General features: G+C 41.2%; 2 protein-coding genes across 2 annotated transcripts; both read left to right on the top strand.

Annotated features, from left to right (window-relative positions):
* Positions 1–15189: 15189 nt before the first annotated feature.
* On the top strand, positions 15190–20022 carry LOC146747989 (uncharacterized). Its single transcript, XM_085497512.1, has one exon. The coding sequence runs from the start codon at positions 15190–15192 to the stop codon at positions 20020–20022; it is 4833 nt and encodes a 1610-aa protein (XP_085353638.1).
* Positions 20023–20424: 402 nt separating this feature from the next.
* Positions 20425–21231, top strand: LOC146747988 (uncharacterized). Its single transcript, XM_085497511.1, has one exon. The coding sequence runs from the start codon at positions 20425–20427 to the stop codon at positions 21229–21231; it is 807 nt and encodes a 268-aa protein (XP_085353637.1).
* Positions 21232–23622: the final 2391 nt, after the last annotated feature.

The raw sequence follows: 23622 nt of genomic DNA, 5'->3' as shown, positions 1-23622 counted from the left end.
GTTCATGGTTGTATATGTCAATTTCATTGTCATCGAATGCATTAGACTACAGATTCTAAATCTCCTGTAAATAAATCAATTATGTTATAGGTGGTTGGCCTATTATTTAAATATTATTAACGATCGTAACCAAATCCAATTTACGAAATGTAATATGTATTAATATCAAGCTATTGTTAACTTCGTCGTTATGGTATGTTGCTATCCGGATTCACATTCACTGATAATCGAAATATTCGAGTTTGAATCCCGAATTCAATCCAAAGAGAGTCCACTGCGAACGGAATCCACGGCTCGAATTCACTGCGATTGGATGCAGTATGTGGAGTCCGCATCGATTGGGTTCAGTCAGTGCGGAATCCACGGCTCGAATTCACTGCGATTGGATGCAGTATGTGGAGTCCGCATCGATTGGGTTCAGTCAGTGCGGAATCCACGGCTCGAATTCACTGCGATTGGATGCAGTATATGGTCAGGGTCAGGCATGTGTGGTCCACAGTGATTAAGTTTAGTCAGTGTGATGCACAGCGATTGAGTGCAGGCACTATAAGAACTGGATTCCAACTATATGTTCATGTTTTGAAAATTGACGTAAATATATTCAGCGTTTTTTTTTGGGGGGGGGGGTGTTTAGAACTGATAAAACTGTATTCGTAGACTTACGTTTATCATTGATTATTTGCCTGTTGCGGATATTTATGTAAGTATGTCGACACGAAAGGTCACCATGCAAACTTTCCTGTTCGTACTATGTTGTGTGTCAAGGTCACGACAATGTCATGCCGTTAAACAATACAGTGTTTCAATTGTTTTATTGGATTATTTAAATACTTGTTTATTACAACCGTGTCGTCCATCCTTACAATTAAAAACGAAATATCTTCACTCCAATTGAAGGCATGAGTCAGCAACAACTACCAAAAGGCAATGTTGAAACATATCTGTTGTAAAATGAGAAACAAAAAGATTATGCTTAATTCGAAGTTGCATTCCCACTTTGCAAATTTGTGAGGTACCATCCCCTGATCAATACACCATTAAATGTTGATATTGTGGGTTTGTAATGAGAATAGACACTCACTGAGTTACTAGTCGTTGTTTGTCCTTGTAGGGTAGTTACGTTGTAAAGGATAAGACCCTCAAGTACCTTCAGAACAAAATGGACAGGATATCTACTTTTAATATATTTCATTCATTTGCTTAGCTTATTCTGCAGTGGTACTTTAGAATTTGTGACTTTAAGTCAGAAAAAATCACAATTTGATGTTGCATGTCTACATACAAAAGTTCGAAATCGCGTATATTGCATGATACTTGGCGATTTACTAATTAAAATCTCAACGACCACACAACGCAATTACCGCTAAGTGGTACTTTTGGTTGCCAGTGTGTCGGCGTCCTTACACGCCAATTAAACCATGTAGCTTTGTTTTTAGCTCCATGATTGCAATTGTTCACGTCCAGGATAGCGTGCCCACAATCAAAGTTACAAAGGTGTCTCCAAGTGTGACTGAATGACAGTTTATATAAATTAAATGTTGACATGTGGTCAGCTACATACTAGTAACTCAAAGTTTGTTTGTATTATTGTAATATGATGTGAGGTGACATCGCCATATATTTATCAACATCATTGTCACCATGGTGATAATCATCATTTCATTGCCATGGTGATCATCTTAGTCAGCATATTCATTTTCATCTACATAACCATGACATCATCACTATAATATAAATGTTAACTTGTATGGTTTTATTCACACATGCCCGTCGTGATCTGGAGCGAGAGAGCAACGTGACCTGTTACTCCCAAACACAGTTGTTACTGCACTGTTTGTGGGGAAACCACGGGAAGCACGTAGGCAAACGAGTTACTCCAACTTGTGGGCTGTCGACACTAAGTGGCCAATATTATGAGGTCACATGTTGTCAACAGCCTATATGTTTGAGGCGTATATTCGGTCGTATTATAAGCATATATTGTATATACTGTCTGTATTATTATCGCGACCAGTCCTGTGCAAGGCTGTGGTTTGAAGTCATTGAATAATGACGTATTGATATTGCTCCTATACAATCGTATGCTTATAAAAATGTATAGGGATATAATTGAAGTTGGTGACCCGACAGTGGAGAAGGGGTAGTAATAAAGCTGAAATATATGTGAGGAACTTCAGATGTGCGTTCATTGCGTCGATTCGCCAAGTGAGTTAAGTTTTCCATCACCTTGCACAGCTCGCGGTTCCAAAAGTGGTTTTACATGTCAAGGGAACTGTAGACGCGATGGCAGTAGACCGATTTTCAGGAAGTCGTAGATAGTAAATAGTCCTGTGACTCCTGCTCTCAGCAAGATCTCAGCGAGATCTCGGTGGTCTATTTTCATTGTAACCTAATGCCTGAACATTTTCAATGTAAACTTGTCGTTCGATTTATGATAGGGAGTTTATTGAAGAACATACCAAACAAAGAGAAATACAGTATCTATATTGTAGTCGGATTCGAGTTTATAATACAAAGTGAAATACGCAGTGAGTTCGTAGATCCATGGGTCAGTGTTATGGGTCAACGACTTCAGTCCATAGTGTACACGCTATAGCACTGAGACTATCTGGATGTAATTGTGCATTTTCATTCTACGATTAATCTTAGATTATTATTATCTAATATTTAATGAATATTATAAAATTAAAGTAGGGAAAGTTGCTCTGATATACCGTTATAAACTCTTGCAGTGGAGATGGGGTAAACAAAGTTGTTTTAAGTTAGATTTTTTTCAACTGTGCGTGTGAATTCATTAATTAATGAGTGCCCTGACATTGCCGATTGTTGGTGAATGTATCATCGAATCAGATGCGAACCATTCCTTCATTATTCAGCCGATTATTGAATACACGCCTATGGCCCGTGTCCGATGGTGTCTACAGGATACGTCGCATGAATATTAAACGGAATCTGCATTGTTTCCGACTCTGTGACGGAAAATGAAGGATAGTGTGCTAAATACGCTGATGCAACGTGTTTTCCACCAGAAGAATGTGCCCCTTTCAACAAAATATGCCTCTCGTTCATCATAGCACACTTTACATCCATTGTGAGTCGTAACTTTATAATACAGACATGTATGTACACGCCACCTTGTGCTGCTCCCAATCCAGTCTAGTTGAAAAGACTTTAAAAGAAAACAATCTTTACTACACATTGTCGAGCCCACTTGTGTTGCACACGGTGTATATATGTAGCATACGTCACATCGCAGTTAAAGTTTATGCCATCCACTTGTAGTTCCATGTGTCAACCCACCCACAAATTTTAAAGAATTGTATAAATCATGTATACCACCACATGACTAACTTCATCACGTAACTTTGAATGTGGCAGATTTCATTTTGTCGTAATATCATATTGTTCTCAATAGTGGTAATGACTAATAATTATTGGTAATTGTAGGGCTACATATGACTTACTAATTTTGCATAGCAAAATAACTTCTTTATATTAATCGCATCGAAAACCACGTGATGGCTACTCAGTGTTGGACCGTGAAAGAAGAATCTAAAGCCGGATATCACGTGTCAAATATCGCGGCTTGTGATTGAAAGAGAGTTAAAAAGAATCATGGCACGCCGTCGGATAATATTGTGGTGATGAATAAGCGCACCACTCCCATTTTGTATTAAACGTCGAAAATGAGTAAATAGATGTATTACACATTTCAATTTTCAAAATGAATCCTGGGGCTGTGTCCACGTTTACTTCTTCAGGTGTGTGTCTCGTTGCAGAAGCTACCCGAGTGGAGTAATTAGACTAATTCAACTGACGATTAATAATTTGAAACTGTCCCAACAGTGAATCACAGACTGTTCACATTCAGTGGATCGTTAACAGGCTAATAACGCCGTAGAATGGGGGTCGGGCTTGCAGGTCAACTTTAAAGTTTGTTTTCCCTTTTTTGTCGTCTGCTTTTAAAATACCGCTAAATTTAGGTCAAAGGTCCAAGCATTTAAATTGTGAGAAACGTTTATCTCCTGGGTCTCAGGAAAGTTTCTAACAATCATTGTTTTGTTTTTTAAATAAGAAAAAAAACAGAATTAACGTTTTTAAAGCGGTAACCCGAATAGTGGGCAATATACTTTATTTAGGTGTCAGGGCGAGCGACCGGACATCGTTATATAGGATGGTAGTCTCTCGCAATAAATCGAAGTAACTCTAACTCATGTTAAACTAGTTTTACAAACGTTCTTGGCAGTGTATCAAAGAATCTAGCGTACGTAAGAAAAGTCTTTCGTAGAAGCATGGATGTACTAAGAACATCCATGATCCATGGTAGAAGCAAAATGCGATCGGCGTGACATGCTGAAAGCTAAAACTTATCACATTACGTATTATCTATACAATACTAGACACTAGATCACATCTCGGGAATTACATCGTTATCATTTATAGTATTGTAGTTTTGTGGTTATTGGTTTGTCGTAGACAGTTATCACACAGCCCCTCCTCACCGACCCCCGTGACCCTCGCCTGCCAGCTTCAAAAAGTTACTATGATTAAACACTCTCAGAAAGAGCCAGCTGTTGATTTGAACCTAAAAAGCCACCTATACATTTTTCACTCTCCGGCAATTGTTGTAATTAAGTGGGCACGACAGTATTGTGGTCTATACAGTTTTGACCCCGGGATTTAAAGTAGAGGGCGAAGTACTGTATGACCGAAATATGACCTTCCGCCGCCATAGACAGAAATGGTCTGTTCGACTAATGACTATATGCATATGCCAGTGCGGTATAACAACGCTGGTATTTTTACTAGCTGACCTACTTGGCAGTAGGTATCCGCGACACTGCGATGAAATTTGCGTGACCTTGGAATATCCAGAGATCGTGCCAACACAGCGAAAAACGAAACCGGCGTCTCGTTCTTTTCAATCCTGAACCGTCGAAAACACGTCAATTAAAATTCGGAAGAGGTTTCCACTGATTGGCTCGCAGCGATCTGGTGGTGTTGAGCAATCTGAACGCCAACGCAATTTATTGTGCTGTCATGTGACACTTTTCCCATTATTCAACATGTATTTCGTAATCGGTGCCTTTCTTGCTCACATGACTCATTCAATGAATGCCCAAATTCAGTCATGTGATGTTTTCTCGACTCTGTCTGCCGTATTCAAATTAGTCATTCCAGACTGGCTACAATGCATGTGGCTCAGGCTCTACTTAGTTTTCACTTATGGTTATTGTACGATTTAATGACAATAAGTATAACGTCAAAGAAAAAAAATAAACTGACAACATACATAGGTTTCAAAATGATATTCAGACTGGAGAATACAAAATGAGTAAATTCAGACGTCGCAATCACTGTCTCAAATCAGTGGCGGATCCAAGGGGGGGGGATTGGGCAAACGCATGTCGATTCATATCATCTGGATTACGCATAGCTTCTCTGCGATTTTCGCTCCGTAATGTTAAGCAAAGCTTGGCCCCCAATACATTTTGCTGGATCCGCCATTGCTCAAAATCGAAATGAGCAGACATACAAATCCTAAAACTCTGACAAAAGAATGTGTGACTCATTATGTACTGCTATGGAAATTGAAGACGAGACACACTTCGTAATGTCATCATGTAAAAACAGCAAAGAAATTTACTTTTTGAAAACGCAGCAAAAGTAATTACAAATTTCACTGTTTTGACGAAAACAAACAAATTCTCCGCAATCATGAGTTCAGATATAACATTTCGTAATATCGTGTTAGCAAAGAACAGTACATAGAAAAATATTTATGTTTCAGACAGCAACTTCCAGTCCGAACACAGTAAGCCCAGTCTATATAAAATTACTCTAAATAACCCTCCTTGTTATGTCCAAATTTTCATTATGCCATTTTCTTCTGAAATTCAAATTTCTTCTGTTTTCAATGTCTTGTTATTAATCAACACAAGGGAATACTAGTAGATTCATTTAGTGTTAGTGTTGCTTATATCCAAGATTTGACAATATTATATGAGTTACAATGCAGTATTAGTACTAAGAAACCCCGGGAAAGGTATTCATAAATCGTCGGAAGCCGAGAACAGAGTATGTTTAAGTTCATCATAATTATGATTAGTCTAAATATTGTTTTATTACTTTCTATGCAAACATATTCAGATATTTACATATGATAATTACCACTAGACACTATGCTACCTTCTCTTATTGTTTCTCTTTTTTATATTATTGAATGTTGTATGTCACGTGAGTCTGCGGCCTTGAAGGACAATTACATCTATATAGCCTAATATACAGATTTACAAACTATTTATTTATTTGTTAATTTGTTTATTTATTTTGATGACTTGTGTGTTTGTTTTGTTAGTCATATATTATCTTATCTTATGATTATGTGTGTATTTATAAATATTACCAACGAATTGGTAGCATCCCCTATGTTATCATATTTATATTATTGACGTCATTTAGTTGTTAGATTTAACCCTGACCTCATATCTGTCATATAATGTATAAATGGATGGTAAATCCAATATGTACTTATTTAACTCGTGATTTAATTTGCGTTAATTATGATAAAAATAACGACGAATAATGAAGCTGTTTTACTGGATTAATTTATTTATATGTAGACTAATTTGCAGGCGAGGATACACACTGATATTGGTTTTAAGCGACATCGATATTTTATTATCCTTTATCGCTGGTGATACTGAAATACGATGGTGTAAACAGCACTACAGTCTGAGTCATACAGTCTGCTACCGATGCTATGTACCATGGGAAGCTTTAAAACTGTGAAATTGTGATATATTTACGACAAAAAAAAATTGCAATTTCAGCCAGTTTAAAAAAATAATAAGAGTTGGGAGGCAATGGTAGCGATTTGCACGCGCGGTGGTTTAAACGCGCCATGGTTGATATTAGCAGTGTGCGTGTGGAGGGATTTGGGTATTATTTACAATGCTAATGCTATTTATGGTGTGTGTTCTGGCCTTCAACTGACGTGCAATTGACGATATTGTGATGACTGTAATGAAACATTACCGTCAGTATAAAAAGAGGTGAAGGAAATGTGTAGATCACGTGACGCAATTGTGCCATACAAAGATCAAACCCGGTACATCTTAACTGACTAATTTTGTGACCAGTTATATAGATTGAGAGACAAATGTAAACACAACAATCATACTAGTTGTATATTTACCCGACGGTTTTATGTCAAGAGAATTAATTAGTGTCTGCCGATTGCAAACACAATAATATTATATTACTTTATAATCATTATGTGTGCTCTGTAATTTTAGCAAATGACATTATAATATCGAAATTGTATCAACGAAATAACATTATGGATTGTATGTTCACATAGTCCTATATTTGTTGATTCCATTTGTACTAGTTTCCTAACTCGTGTCACAAGTCGACGAGATATATCTAAGTACATTTGTACTATGATACTATGATATAACACACCTAATCGTTTACACATGTCGGTCATATGTCAGTCACGATGTCATGATCGGTACTTGGAAGAGCCGTTTCCATAATTAAAAAATGCAGCCAGATTACAAAAAAAAAACATTTTATCAAATTTTCAGTCGCTTGTCACAGATTCCATTGTTAAGCTTTTGTTGTATGACCCTGTAGTTTAACGGCAGAAATAGTTACTTTCAATCAATGTTAATTTAATTTCAATGGTTATCAGCAACAGGTGCTGGGATATTCTGAAATAGTGGAATAATTTACAGACTCTTGTTCGAAAAGGACTCATTTATACATATCTAATTTCTGAACGACCGACAAAGATTGTCACAGTAGTGAACACTCGATAAAATATATATACGTAAGTATTCAAACACTTTATGCATTTAGCTTCAAGGATCAAAATCATAATAAAGCTACATCATAATATCAATATTATATCCCACAATTCTTAGTCAAGATGGCGACACTTTCATCGCTGTCACTGAAATACACGCATACTATAATAATGTGCGGCTGGATAAAAGAACATGTGATATGTGCAGCCAAAATATAGTTGAGGATGAGCAACATTTTGTAATGAAATGTCCAGCTTACAGTCACCATAGGGACAAATTATTCCTGACTGCACAAAATAAAATTCCAAATTTTGATAAAGAAAATAGTCAGAATAAATTCATTTTGATTATGGCAAACCATACTCTAGCACCAGCCTTAGCTGTCTTCTTAAAAAACAGCTATGGAACAAAACAGCAACAACTATCAGTGTATTAGGCCACATTCTGTGTTCATTCTATATTCTGTATTCACCATTGGCTGCAAATTGTATTTTTTTGTTTTTGACTTTTTTTTTTTTTTTTTTTTAGAAATGTTTTTATTTTTTGTTTTCTTTTTTAGATTGTAGTTTGTTTGTTTTTTAATTTCTTTCTGTAAGACCCTTTTTATCCTTTCCTAAGGATTTTATGCGTCTCATAAAAATATAATATATATCCTCGCAAACTACGGGATTTCAATATTATCGTGAATAATTCGTTTGTTTGGGTCAGGTTCTGAAGAATGCCACATAATGTCTATGTTGTGGCATCTAATATTATTCTTTGACATTTTATCGAATTCCGTGAATCTAATATACTTCGGGACGATGTTGTTTACACACGCGATGTCCTAAAATTATCAATTAGCTGGAAATCATCCACACAAGTAATTGTCAAGGTGACTTAATTAATATCTCTAAGTAAAAATGAAAATTCAGTCTTAAATTATCAATCATACGCCGACTTCGCAAAATGGTCCATGTGTCGACGGTTAGTAACCGAGATGTGTCTAGAATAGGGACAACTGCGACCAGAAACATTCATACATTACTACAGCGGTCACGGTGCTCGTGTCCCCCAGCACTTTTGGCGGCGTGTCCTTGAGAACTAAATACTAGTAATCAGCCGCCTATTGTTGTACCGGTGTACATCGATAACAAATCATAATTGAAAACAGCTGGATTTTTTGAACGTCACTGCAGAAATATATCTGAAATTGCTTGATATGACATTTATCAAGCTTTTCAAAAGGACTGTCAAGCCATAGGTGTTGTGTTAGATCACGTATCATCGCTTGGTTGTATTTATCCAGCGGTCTACGCCATGTACCGAGCAAATACGATAAGGACAATAGACGGGACAGTCTATTCAATTTGCCCGGTAACCGTCAGATAAGACAAAATCACCAAATACATGTCTGTGACCTTTGACCCGTGATAGCGAATCGCAATAACCTTCTAATAAATTGAAGATTTTTGAATAAGATATAAAGCCATAACGTCAAATGCATATTTTCAATACAAACAATTCGCAGATCATACAATTTTCGTATTTTAGACACAACTTTGCATATGGAAAATATCTCAGATATATGTATGACACATAAAACGACGATTCAATCAAAGACGATGTCCAGCATTATAATACCATGAATATACAAACAAGTCAACTGCCAAGTCAGCTAGCTACACGTGGAGTTTCATGTTGCACAACTCACCCAAAATAACTTAAACTGAACCGACCAACACTGTTCAGTACCCATGCAGTAGCGTTCATAAAATAGAAAATAGCAACATATAAAACATATAAAACAAGAGAACTGGTGATGGTTGTAGAACCATAACTGCCTCAGCTCAAAGATTGTTATGTAATACAGGGGAATGTGAAGGGAAATGTATTGTAGTGTTACCTCTGTGTAATTTACAATATATCTGCATTAACCTTCACTTTGAAGGACAATATGGGAGTTGACTTAAATGACTGGTAGAAGCAAGGCTGGTCAAATTTTGCGAAAAAGTAGTTGGAATTTCCAGATACGCAATCGACACATTGTGGGATATCAAAATATGGATGGTAAACAGCAAGTGATATTTCCAGAGATGTAGTTGTAATTGAAGCAAAGGAGTAAACCCCTCATTCACATTGTGCAAATACAAACAAGACATTAAACCTTCGTGATAGTAAAAAGTAAGTGTTGTATAAACCTGAATGAAAAGTCCGGAGTCACGGCGAATACTTCTAGCGAGTCACCCCTCTAAAAACGTCATTACTGTGCAAATGACATTTTACTTTGCTCTTCCATAAAGCAGCAGTTTCCATCTTCAAATAATCAAAATAACCTTGATACCCTGACAAAGCATGTCTATTGTTTCACAACGACTGTCCCAAGGGATTTTCGTATTCTCAATTTCTCAAGATAAACGTCCCAAGGTTGTTTTTTTTTTACTAGAAGGACATGTCTTTTGGCAGCATTTCTTGTATTAATTTCCATTGCACAAAAAAGTAGCAAATTCTGTGCTTCAGTAACAGTATGATTTTTTTCTCTCCGGCCATTCACGCAAACTGCAAACGAAGTCTTTACCTCATCCATAGTTGCTGACACTTTGCAACCGCCTTGATGGATGTATTGTGACGTATTTTGACCCTTGATTCTGACCTTGCATTCTGGTTACATTTACCGCCCTTTCATACCACTTCAGTTTCCTTACATCATTTCATCCAGATTCCACGATATTTAATATTTAAAACCAACCTTCATTTCACAGTCACTCTAGTTTTTACTTTTCTAAAATTATTTTACTGATCAAAAGACTTTCCACTCCCATCATGCAATCCCCCATAGTACTTCCGGAAACACAGAGGCGATCGCCAGCATATCTACAAATAACCTCGCTCTCAGGAGCTGAGGAATGAAGCAGAGCATCATGGGTATTCTTAAGTTATCTGCACATAAACTCCAAAATGACGAGTGGCTAAGTCGCTCTAAAATCGCCTTTCATCGATCCTTCAACATAAACTTCTAAAAGTTGCAAAGTAAGTATTTCAATGCAAAATATTATAGTTTGGGTGTATTTGAAGACTGAATTTTAGTTTTTGGTGACTATTAAGACTGGTTTATGTATTTATTTATTCAATAACATTCACACATCCCCTTGAGGGAATGGAAAAGAAAATAGAAAATGCGGAATGAATAAGAAAAAAAAACTCAATATGATATGTCGTAGTTCTGTAAGTTTTGTTGTCCTGAATGTTGTTGTTATTTTTGGACATTATTCAAGGTTTCTTTGGTACGTTCCAAATAAAATTCTATCATAATCATAATCAATACAGAGATACCAAGACAAACAGACGTGCAAATACACACGTACACAAACAAAACAAGGGAAAACACCTAGGATTGACCTTGCTTGCTTGATTCTATTCTATTCTATTCTATTCTATTCTATTCTATTCTATTCTATTCTATTCTATTCTATTCTATTCTATTCTATTCTATTCTATTCTATTCCCGTGCAAAAGCATAGGCTGCTCAGACAGAGAGACAAGTAATTTCATAGTTTGTTCTGTTTTCGGAATAACTTTTATGTGATTTCTTCTGCTGTTACATATCCATAAACTTCTCGTCTTGCCCGTACATGTACACATTTTTGTATTCTATGGTGGAAAGTCAGTTTAACAGCCTTTTGGATGTGGGGGATGTTGTGACATATCGAAAACTCAGTAGTGTGTGACTTGTTTGCTTGTTCATGGTATTATTAATAACGCTGGACACTGCCTTTAACAACAGAGTGCAAATTCATCCAAATTGGAGTTGGATTGTTGTGAGTGTCACTATGACATCGATTCCCCCCGATTAACGCTGACACACAGGCTATGTATATGAATCATATGTATATAGTATATTGGGACAACTGCGTCCTGCGGCCGCTTAGAAACGTCCGTCGCTCACGATGTGGCTGTGACAACTGCGTCCTGCAGCCGCTTAGAAACGTCCATCGCTCACGATGTGGCTGTGACAACTGCGTCCTGCAGCCGCTTAGAAACGTCCATAGCTCACGATGTGGCTGTGACAACTGCGTCCTATGGCCGCTTAGAAACATCCGTTGCTCACGATGTGGCTGTAACAACTGCGTCCTGCAGCCGCTTAGAAACGTCCATCGCTCACGATGTGGCTGTGACAACTGCGTCCTGCAGCCGCTTAGAAACGTCCATCGCTCACGATGTGGCTGTAACAACTGCGTCCTGCAGCCGCTTAGAAACGTCCATCGCTCACGATGTGGCTGTGACAACTGCGTCCTGCAGCCGCTTAGAAACGTCCATCGCTCACGATGTGGCTGTGACAACTGCGTCCTGTAGCCGCTCAGAAACGTCCATCGCTCACAATATGGCTGTGACAACTGCGTCCTGCAGCCGCTTAGAAACGTCCGTCGCTCACGATGTGGCTGTGGCAACTGCGTCCTGCAGCCGCTTAGAAACGTCCATCGCTCACGATATGGCTGTGACAACTGCGTCCTGTAGCCGCTTAGAAACGTCCGTCGCTCATGATGTGGCTGTGACAACTGCGTCCTGCAGCCGCTTAGAAACGTCCATAGCTCACGATGTGGCTGTGACAACTGCGTCCTGCAGCCGCTTAGAAATGTCCATCGCTCACGATGTGGCTGTGACAACTGCGTCCTGTGGCCGCTTAGAAACGTCCGTCGCTCATGATGTGGCTGTGACAACTGCGTCCTGCAGCCGCTTAGAAACGTCCATAGCTCACGATGTGGCTGTGACAACTGCGTCCTGCAGCCGCTTAGAAACGTCCATCGCTCACGATGTGGCTGTGACAACAGCGTCCAGCAGCCGCTTAGAAACGTCTATCGCTCACGATGTGGCTGTGACAACTGCGTCCTGCAGCCGCTTAGAAACGTCCATCGCTCACGATGTGGCTGTGACAACTGCGTCCTGCAGCCGCTTAGAAACGTCCATCGCTCACGATGTGGCTGTGACAACTGCGTCCTGCAGCCGCTTAGAAACGTCCATCGCTCACGATGTGGCTGTGACAACAGCGTCCAGCAGCCGCTTAGAAACGTCCATCGCTCACGATGTGGCTGTGACAACTGCGTCCTGCAGCCGCTTAGAAACGTCCATCGCTCACGATGTGGCTGTGACAACTGCGTCCTGCAGCCGCTTAGAAACGTCCATCGCTCACGATGTGGCTGTGACAACTACGTCCTGCAGCCGCTTAGAAACGTCCATCGCTCACGATGTGGCTGTGACAACTGCGTCCTGTAGCCGCTCAGAAACGTCCATCGCTCACAATATGGCTGTGACAACTGCGTCCTGCAGCCGCTTAGAAACGTCTGTCGCTCACGATGTGGCTGTGGCAACTGCGTCCTGCAGCCACTTAGAAACGTCCATCGCTCACGATATGGCTGTGACAACTGCGTCCTGTAGCCGCTTAGAAACGTCCGTCGCTCATGATGTGGCTGTGACAACTGCGTCCTGCAGCCGCTTAGAAACGTCCATAGCTCACGATGTGGCTGTGACAACTGCGTCCTACAGCCGCTTAGAAACGTCCATCGCTCACGATGTGGCTGTGACAACTGCGTCCTGTGGCCGCTTAGAAACGTCCGTCGCTCATGATGTGGCTGTGACAACTGCGTCCTGCAGCCGCTTAGAAACGTCCATCGCTCACGATGTGGCTGTGACAACTGCGTCCTGCAGCCGCTTAGAAACGTCCATCGCTCACGATGTGGCTGTGACAACTGCGTCCTGTGGCCGCTTAGAAATGTCCGTCGCTCATGATGTGGCTGTGACAACTGCGTCCTGCAGCCGCTTAGAAACGTCCATCGCTCACGATGTGGCTTTAACAATTGCGTCCTGCAGCCGCTTAGAAACGTCCATAGCTCACGATGTGGCTGTGACAACTGCGTCCTGCAGCCGCTTAGAAACGTCCATCGCTCACGATGTGGCTGTGACAACAGCGTCCAGCAGCCGCTTAGAAACGTCCATCGCTCACGATGTGGCTGTGACAACTGCGTCCTGCAGCCGCTTAGAAACGTCCATCGCTCACGATGTGGCTGTGACAACTGCGTCCTGCAGCCGCTTAGAAACGTCCATCGCGCACGATGTGGCTGTGACAACTGCGTCCTGCAGCCGCTTAAAAACGTCCATCGCTCACGATGTGGCTGTGACAACAGCGTCCAGCAGCCGCTTAGAAACGTCCATCGCTCACGATGTGGCTGTGACAACTGCGTCCTGCAGCCGCTTAGAAACGTCCATCGCTCACGATGTGGCTGTGACAACTGCGTCCTGCAGCCGCTTAGAAACGTCCATCGCGCACGATGTGGCTGTGACAACTGCGTCCTGCAGCCGCTTAGAAACGTCCATCGCGCACGATGTGGCTGTGACAACTGCGTCCTGTAGCCGCTTAAAAACGTCCATCGCTCACGATGTGGCTTTAACAACTGCGTCCTGCGGCCGCTTAGAAACGTCCATCGCTCACGATATGGCTGTGACAACTGCGTCCTGCAGCCGCTTAGAAACGTCCGCCGCTCACGATGTGGCTGTGACAACTGCGTCCTGCGGCCGCTCAGAAACGTCAATCGCTCACGATGTGGCTGTGACTATCACATTAGATAAAACTTTCGTCCAACTGAAAAAAAGTTGTAATACATTTCCGTCAGCCCCCATCGAGATATTATTTAGTGACGAGAATATAACTTTATAGATACAAATGCCTTCCGACATGTCGATGTGAGCGAGACTTGGTTTTATCTCCCAAATATTGTTCTATTCTCTCCCGCCATAGCACCCACTGTCCCGAATACCATACTAGTTGTGCTGGACGCCCTTTCACTTTTAACAGTATACCGCCCTCTTTAGGCGCGGGCGTTACGTTTAGCGTAGGTCAGAGTTCGCTATAACTATTATGGGCTAGAGTCTCATACGCGTACGCCAACTGCGTTTTGTATGACTGAAGATCGCTACATAAAGTCCTAAAAGAACACTAGACTCAGCGAAGTAAGTTATTTTTCTGAATTTATTGACTCATGAGTTGATCAGGCCACCTTAGCTCCGAGTGTCGTAATTTGATAAGTGTATTTTTCGCAATTTCCATAAATTTTTCCGTAAGTCGTTCACGCTCGTTCGTTCAGTCAGCGATGACGTCATTTGAAATGTGATTTCTTTATCCTGTTATAGTTTTCACCGCTTTCTTGAATAAACTGGTTACCCTAACGCAACTGTGTACGAGTTATTTGGGAAGTGGTTGACACCAGTACGAGTACTAATGCACTTGGACCTCAGAATAGTGAAAATTCGCCTGAATATATGAAGACCACTGGAGTACAGCTAGTCTACTTCAAGCAAGGTTAGTCCCAGTGTTAATGTTGTTAATGCTTAACGGAGATTCATCATGGCGTCCATGGAAGATAACTTGCCTACAGATGATAAACAACATGATATTGAACGGAAATCTGAGGATGAAAAGTATGAGGAAAATTCACAGGACAAAGTGCGCCCTCAACGTCAAACAAAAATGACAATGAAGGCTATGATCAATGCTACTACTGATGCAGAGAAAAGCATGGCAGCAGTGTGGACAAGGTTGAAACGAATTCTAACAAACTTGCATGTGTCAACAGAATCATCAGACACACCATTAGCAGAAATTGAACACCTTACCCAACAATACCAAGACACCTGGAAACGTTTGACCACCCTGTATGAACTTGATAGCTCAGATGAAACAAAAGACCACATGGCATACATGGAATCGATATACCTTAGAAATATGCATATCATTGATTCTGAAATCAATGAGATATCAATCAGACGACTTGATCGCACTCCTATCAAGCCATCACGTGGTCATACACTATCTATTTCGGGTTCCATCACGTCCAGAACGTCATCCAGACTCAGCACTGCACATGCCAGAGCCAATGCTGAAGCAGCCGCAGCTGCAAAGGCAGCTGAATATGAGAAAACAAAGGCTAGAGAAGAAGCCACCTATAGGACCAGAGAAGCGGAGTATATAGCACACATGAAAATCTTAGAAGCCGAAAAGAAAGCAGCCATCACACTAGCGACCGCTGAGGCCTTTCAAAGGGCTGTAGAAGAAGACAACTGTCGACAAATGTACACTTCACCACTACAGTCGGCAAACGATCATGCACAACGTTTTCGTGACCATACTGAACACAATGCAGGTTCACAGGCTCCACATTATTCAGAACAAGAACCCACCTTGGGTGTTCCACACAATCTAACTCACATCAAGCCACATTCTGAGCAAATTAAAATGGAAGTGACAGCCCTAGACCGTCAAACCAACCCGTCAACTGAGGTTAACGATCTAACTCAACCAGATCCTAACCACTACATTCGTCTTCTAGCCCGTCAACGTTTACCTGTACAGGAGCCAGAGGTATACGAAGGGGACCCAATGATGTTTTTACCCTGGCGCCGGTCATTTGAATGCATGGTGCAAACAGCTTGTGTACCCACATCAGAGAAATTGTTATTCCTAGCCAGATATACAAAGGGAGAGCCGAAAACATTAGTAGACAGATTCCGTCTAAGATATGTTCGAGATGCCAGCACTGCCTACATAGAAGCCTGGAAGGAATTAGAAGAGAGATTCGGCAACCCAGCAGTAATCACAGCGGTTATTATAAAAAAGTTAACCTCCTTTCCACGATTTGGAGCTGGCGACTCTCAAAGACTACGTGACCTGGCAGATCTATGCGTAGATACTGAAGCTCATATGGAAGAACTCCCACATCTAAACACACTGAATTCTCCGCATGTATTGAATCCCATAATTGAGAAATTACCGTCATTCATCATCAACAAGTGGAGAGATAAAGTATCAACATACAAACTAAGCCATGGAACATTCCCACCATTCAGTTTCTTCGCCTCCTACATGAAAAATGTTGCAAGATCACAGAACGATCCTGACATTCCAAAACCTAGCAACTTCGCACCAGAGAAGACTAGACCAATCCAGACAAAAACAACTGCACGTGTACACGCTACAAAGTCATCTGAAGGTGTTAAACAGTGCGTATACCATGAAGTAACCGGACATGATTTATCCGACTGTAAGGCATTCGCTAAGCAACCGATAAATGAAAAGATCGATCTATGCAAGATCAAAGGCTTGTGTTTTAGGTGCACACAGAAACACCTCGCGAGAGACTGCAACTCAAGCATCAAGTGTGGTATCTGTCAGAGCACCAAACACATAACCTGTCTACACAAGCCTGGTGACACAACTAAACATGGTGCAGAAACCGAACCAAAGAAAACTGACAGAGCTCAAGCAGTAACATCAAATTGCACAAAACTCATTAAGTGCACAGCTGGACGTTCGTGTGGCAAAATAGTTTTAGCAAAGGTCTACAAACAATCCAACCCAACACATTTCATAGAATCGTACGCAGTACTTGATGATCAGTCCAATGCATGTATGGGGGACACCCATCTGTTTAATGCATTGGAGATACAGGGTCCAACACTTGAGTACGAACTGTCAACATGCAGTGCCAAGGGCGAACGCAGAACTGGAAGACGCGGTGACCACATCATAATTGAATCCATCGATGGCAAGAAGAAGTTCACACTTCCAGTCCTACTAGAGAACGATTACATACCCAGTGACAAAGATGAAATACCTTCACCAGAAATATGTAATAAATTTGATCATCTAAAACCTATAGCCGACAAAATTCCTGAATTGAGAGAACACATTGGTATACATCTCCTTATTGGCAGGAACTGTCCAGAACCACTGAAAGTCAGAGAGACCAGAAATGGACCGACCAGCTCACCATGGGCTCAACGCACCGACCTAGGGTGGACGATATCTGGTGAACTGTGTATGGAAACTGTAAGGGGCGCTATCAGAGCTTCAGTACACCGTACAACAGCAACAGTGAACTACCTGGACACACAAATGACAAACAGAACAGATACAACACTCAAATGTGATCACCACTTGTATATTAGAGACCCAGTCACCCCTAAACGTGCCAACATAGACGTATTTGAAGAGACAGCAGATGACGAGAAAGTTGCCCTCTCTGTTGAAGACAAACAGTTCCTTCACATTATGCAAAAGGGTGCTCACACAAACCCTCAGGGAAACCTTGAATTCCCTCTACCTTTCAAACAACATCCGAGCGAACTACCAAACAACCGACAGTCGGCACTCAATCGCTTTAGCAATCTCCAGAACCAGCTCAAACGCAAACCAGAAATGATGCAACAGTACCTGCAGTTCATGGGCAAAGCCATCGAACGTAAACATGCTAGTCCAGTTCCAAAGTCAGAATTGGATGACAATTCTTGGTACTTGCCACACTTTGGTGTTTACCACCCTAGAAAATCTCAGATACGAGTAGTATTCGACTCAAGTGCTAGATTTAAAGGTGTCTCACTGAATGATGCACTACTTCAGGGACCTGATCAGATGAATAGCCTACTTGGTGTCATACTGCGATTTCAACGCAAGCCAGTAGGTACAATGGGCGACGTGGAACAGATGTTTCACAGCTTTCATGTCAACAAGGAACACCGTGATTATCTTCGCTTCTTCTGGTTCGAGGACAATGACCCCATGAGACCTGTGATACAATACCGTATGAATGTTCACCTCTTTGGGAACATTTCCTCCCCTGCCATAGCCACACTAGGCCTAAGAATGATTGCCACAGAAAACCAATCCACCTATGGTGAAGACGTGAAAGACTTCATACACAAAGATTTCTATGTAGATGACGGTTTAACATCTCAACCTGATGCAGCGACAGCAATAAGCCTCATCAAAAGAACAAGAGACATGTTAGCCACCAAGAACATTAATTTCCACAAAATAGTCTCCAATGACAAGGATGTAATGATCGCCCTCCCAAGTGAAGTACGCGCCAAGGACCTGCAATGTCTAGATTTTAGTCAAGACACTCTACCCTCACAGCAATCACTCGGGATACAATGGTCCCTTCAAGCGGACACTTTCACATTCAAAGTGGACTTGAAGGACAAGCCATTCTCACGGCGGGGAGTATTAGCGACCATAAACTCCATCTATGACCCAATAGGAATACTAGCTCCAGTTACAATAGAAGGGAAGTGCATTCTCAAGGGACTCATGTCAGAAATGCCAAAGGGACGTGAGATGGCCAGCGTTGGATGGGACGATCCGCTTCCAGCTGAATACCTTCCTCGCTGGACCCACTGTTGTAACAGACTTACATATGCAGAGAAAGTACATCTACAACGCTGTTACATTACACCTGATTTAGGTTCCATAATTCAAAGTGAATGTCATGTATTTTCTGATGCAAGCAATGCAGCCATAGCAGCTGTCGCTTATTTACGACTAGTGAACCAAGATGGTAAAGTTCATGTAGCATTTCTGCTTGGCAAAGCTAAAGTCAATCCCTCACATGCTGTGTCAATTCCTCGCTTAGAACTTTGTGCAGCCGTTTTAGCAACACAATTGGCACAAAAGGTAGCTATAGAAATTGGAAGTACTATAGACCGCACAGTTTATCACACTGACAGTACAATCGTCCTTGGCTACTTGAGCAATCGATCGAAGCGCTTCCACGTATATGTAGCAAATCGAGTACAGAAGATACATAATGTATCTTCACCAAACCAATGGCGACATGTGTCTACCGAACAGAATCCAGCCGATCTTGCAACGAGATCTGTTTCAGCCCAACAACTGATGTCTACTGTATGGCTTACAGGCCCTTCCTTCCTATGGGAATCTGACCCAACATCTGGACCCACAACGGAAAGCATCCAGTATGCAATAACAGAAGAAGACCCAGAAGTTCGAAAACAACCACGCATCCTAGCCACATCTGCCAAACAGCACAAGCCTAACGTTAATTGTCTAGGGTCTGAGAGATTCCGCCGCTTCTCAACATGGACTGCTCTTAAGAGAGCAGTAGCGACCCTTATAATCAAGCTACGGAAACACCAGAGTGACAATAGTGAACTTCCATCGAAGATTGTCACCGCTGCATGTGCAGAGATCATTATCCTCCGCACAGTACAAGAAGAGGCGTTCCCAGATGAACTCAAGGTATTGATGAGTGCAGACACAGCTGATGATGGTAACAATAACATAAAACGAGAGAGCCCACTGTATCGACTCAACCCATTCCTGGACAAGGATGGACTCATTCGTGTTGGAGGCAGACTTCGTCAAACCGATCTTGATCTCTGAGGCCGCCATCCAATACTACTGCCAAAAAACAGCCACATCTCTCGACTTATCGCTGAACACATTCACCAAGAGACTGAACATCAAGGTCGTCAACTCACACATGCAGCTATCAGAGCAAAAGGTTTCTGGATTCTTAGCCTACATGACTTAGTAAGAACCATCCTATATCAATGTACAACCTGCAGAAAGCTGAGAGCGAAACGTCTAATCCAAGTGATGGCAGACCTTCCTGCAGACAGAGCTGAAAACACCCCACCATTCACAAATGTGGGGATGGATGTCTTCGGTCCCTGGAGTGTAGTGAACAGGAGAACGAGAGGTGGTTCATCAGAAGCCAAGCGATGGGCCATGATCTTTGTATGTCTATATACAATAGCCATACACATTGAGATCATCAACTCAATGGATACCTCCGCCTTCATCAACGCACTGCGTCGTTTCATAGCCATTCGTGGCCCTGTTAAGAAACTGAGATGTGACCAGGGCACCAACTTCATAGGAGCGAAGAACGAACTAAAAGCAGCACTCGAAGAACTTGACCAGCATCAAGTGCAAAGGTTTCTAATAGAACGCCAATGTGAATGGGTGTTCAATCCACCTCATGCCTCACATTTTGGGGGCATATGGGAGAGACAGATTGGTACCGTCAGACAAGTCCTTAACTCTATGTACGTTCAACTTGGCAAACCGCAGTTCACGCATGATTTGCTCTCCACACTAATGGCTGAAGTTTGCGCCATAGTCAACGCTCGACCCATAACCACCATATCTTCAGATGCCAATGACCCGCTGGCACTCAGTCCCAGTATGCTTCTCACAATGAAGACGCAACAAGTACACCCTCCTCCGGGTACATTCATTCAGCAAGACATGTACAGCAGGAAAAGGTGGCGTCGCGTACAGTATCTTGCCGACCAATTCTGGGTGCGTTGGAGGAAGGAGTTCCTACAAAGCCGTCAACCAAGACGCAAGTGGAACAAGACTACTGCAAACATCAATGAAGGTGATGTCGTCCTGTTGAGAGATAAAGAATGCTCTCGCAACGACTGGCCTCTTGCACGTGTCGTGAAGACATACTACAGTGATGACAACAAGATCAGAAGAGCTGACATCATGGTTTGTAGAGACAACGTAAGAAGAATCTACCAGAGACCAATTGCCGAACTCGTTTTGATCCAAAGTATCAAAGAGAACAATTCTGAACATTAGTTGTTTTGATTATAATTAAGTTTAGTGTTAGTGTTCTAGCGTTTAGTAAAAATTACCTCTATCGCTCATTTTTAGACGGGGAGTGTGCTGGACGCCCTTTCACTTTTAACAGTATACCGCCCTCTTTAGGCGCGGGCGTTACGTTTAGCGTAGGTCAGAGTTCGCTATAACTATTATGGGCTAGAGTCTCATACGCGTACGCCAACTGCGTTTTGTATGACTGAAGATCGCTACATAAAGTCCTAAAAGAACACTAGACTCAGCGAAGTAAGTTATTTTTCTGAATTTATTGACTCATGAGTTGATCAGGCCACCTTAGCTCCGAGTGTCGTAATTTGATAAGTGTATTTTTCGCAATTTCCATAAATTTTTCCGTAAGTCGTTCACGCTCGTTCGTTCAGTCAGCGATGACGTCATTTGAAATGTGATTTCTTTATCCTGTTATAGTTTTCACCGCTTTCTTGAATAAACTGGTTACCCTAACGCAACTGTGTACGAGTTATTTGGGAAGTGGTTGACACCAGTACGAGTACTAATGCACTTGGACCTCGGAATACTAGTCGTTAGTAACAGTGTATAGGACTATGTTATTTGACAGTTTATCACACGAAATAGTTATAGTAGAACATTTTCTGTTTTGTTGCATCTTCATTTGATCTTATAAATTTAACTTAACAAAATACGAAATATCAGGTTTATTTTCAGTATGGCGTGGAGACTAACATGTGTACTATATGGTACTCAATCTGCAACGAGGAGACAACGAGTTACGGAGTCACTGAGGCTGTTTATTTGGGTTAACCCAAATAGCAAGGATGTCCTTGAACAGTAAAGAGAGGGTACTTATACTCCGTGCAGCGATGTGGCAGTCACAGAACAAATATAAAACATGGTTTTCAAAATGACGTGAACACCCAATGAATATGGATAACATACCCGGTTATAAATCAGGCTATATATTAGCGGTCATTTTTCCTGGAGTTATTCATATTTAAGTGTGACCCTTCCTGAAATTTTATGTTACTTTGTGGATGTGCAATGACGGTAAATTGTCACTCATTAAATTAAATTGTTCGGCGGACGATATTTTTCGTTTACACACAGTCCATCTATATAGATAGATAGAGGGACTGTGGTTCACACTAGATAAAGCGTCAATCCAGTAAGAATGTTTATGACCAGTCTTTGTTACTGTAATGTCCGTATAAATATATACCGCATTGAATAGAATTGTCCGCCTCTCTGGCTTTAGCACAGGGCGAAGTGACATTAAAGTTTTTGGGAAGTTAGCTTTGATATTGATTGGTTTGGAAGTGGCATAATCGTCATAAATGTGCGTGTGCGTTTTCACGTATTCTAATACTCGGTGTTGTCTTGATTTTTGGTTTGTTGTTAGCTACATCAGATGGTCCATTTAAACGCGATATGACAGCAATTATATCGCGGCCAATGAATAATATTTTATGGAATATGTGAGTTTAGCAGCCGCTCCATTGTTTTAACTTTGTTGTAAGTTGCGAGACTCGCATAACGCATGCGCAGTCATGATATCGTGCAGTATTAACCCACCATGATTTTAAACTCACCACTTTTATACCTTAAATTACTCACAATTGACCATAACATCTCACATATATAATATTCGGTTCTGGGATGAATAATGGCCGCCAGTCGGCATCAAATAAATTTATGTTCATCTAATAACAGAACTTCTGTGTAATGATTTGTTTTTTGATAACGAGACAGAGAGATAAAATTGAACGGAATAGAATTCTGGCAGTTGACATTGAGCAGTTACTAGTAAGCCCGAACTCATAGCAAATGTATTTACTAATAATAAATTAAATTTACAATGAAAGAAAACAGCGCAATCCAGAGTTGAACAGCTTTTCCTTAATAAAAGGTATAGTGTTATGAATCACCGCGGCGTATACTGCATCGTGCTGGGAACTCAATTTCAGCAGGATTCAGTTAATATATGGCTAGCTAAGGTTCATGACTTTGGTACGATAGTTGAGTACACTTTTAACGAGAACACCTGGCATATGTTCTTATCTAATCGTATTAATTATTATTACAGGGGCAAGGGGCAAGAGGGAGTCAATAATGTACGATAAACTTGGTGTCAATACTTGTCACAATATATTTCATCAATGTTTCATTGTATGAAACTCTATTTACTTATAGTCGTCCGATTTGTCTGAATGGTGTTACAAGAACTGTACGCTTCGGGGATGTCCGTCACAACTATTCTGCTCGATACATACACATAGCAAATATTTTCGGGTCACATTTGTGTGTAATATTATACGTTTCTTTTATCAAATAATATACAAATTGCAAGTATTTTATTCGCACACAGCTGTCGCATATTACTTAGGTGTCGGGTAT

This window comes from Saccoglossus kowalevskii, chromosome 3, assembly GCF_978046115.1.
Source record: "Saccoglossus kowalevskii chromosome 3, keSacKowa6.1, whole genome shotgun sequence".
Lineage (NCBI taxonomy): Eukaryota > Metazoa > Hemichordata > Enteropneusta > Harrimaniidae > Saccoglossus > Saccoglossus kowalevskii.
The sequence above is the reverse complement of the archived record's forward strand: the minus strand, read 5'-3'. Positions and strand labels throughout refer to the sequence as shown.

Coding starts and splice junctions, on each gene's coding strand:
- LOC146747988 (XM_085497511.1), top strand. CDS start 20,425: ATGGATACCTCCGCCTTCATCAACGCACTGCGTCGTTTCATAGCCATT.
- LOC146747989 (XM_085497512.1), top strand. CDS start 15,190: ATGGCGTCCATGGAAGATAACTTGCCTACAGATGATAAACAACATGAT.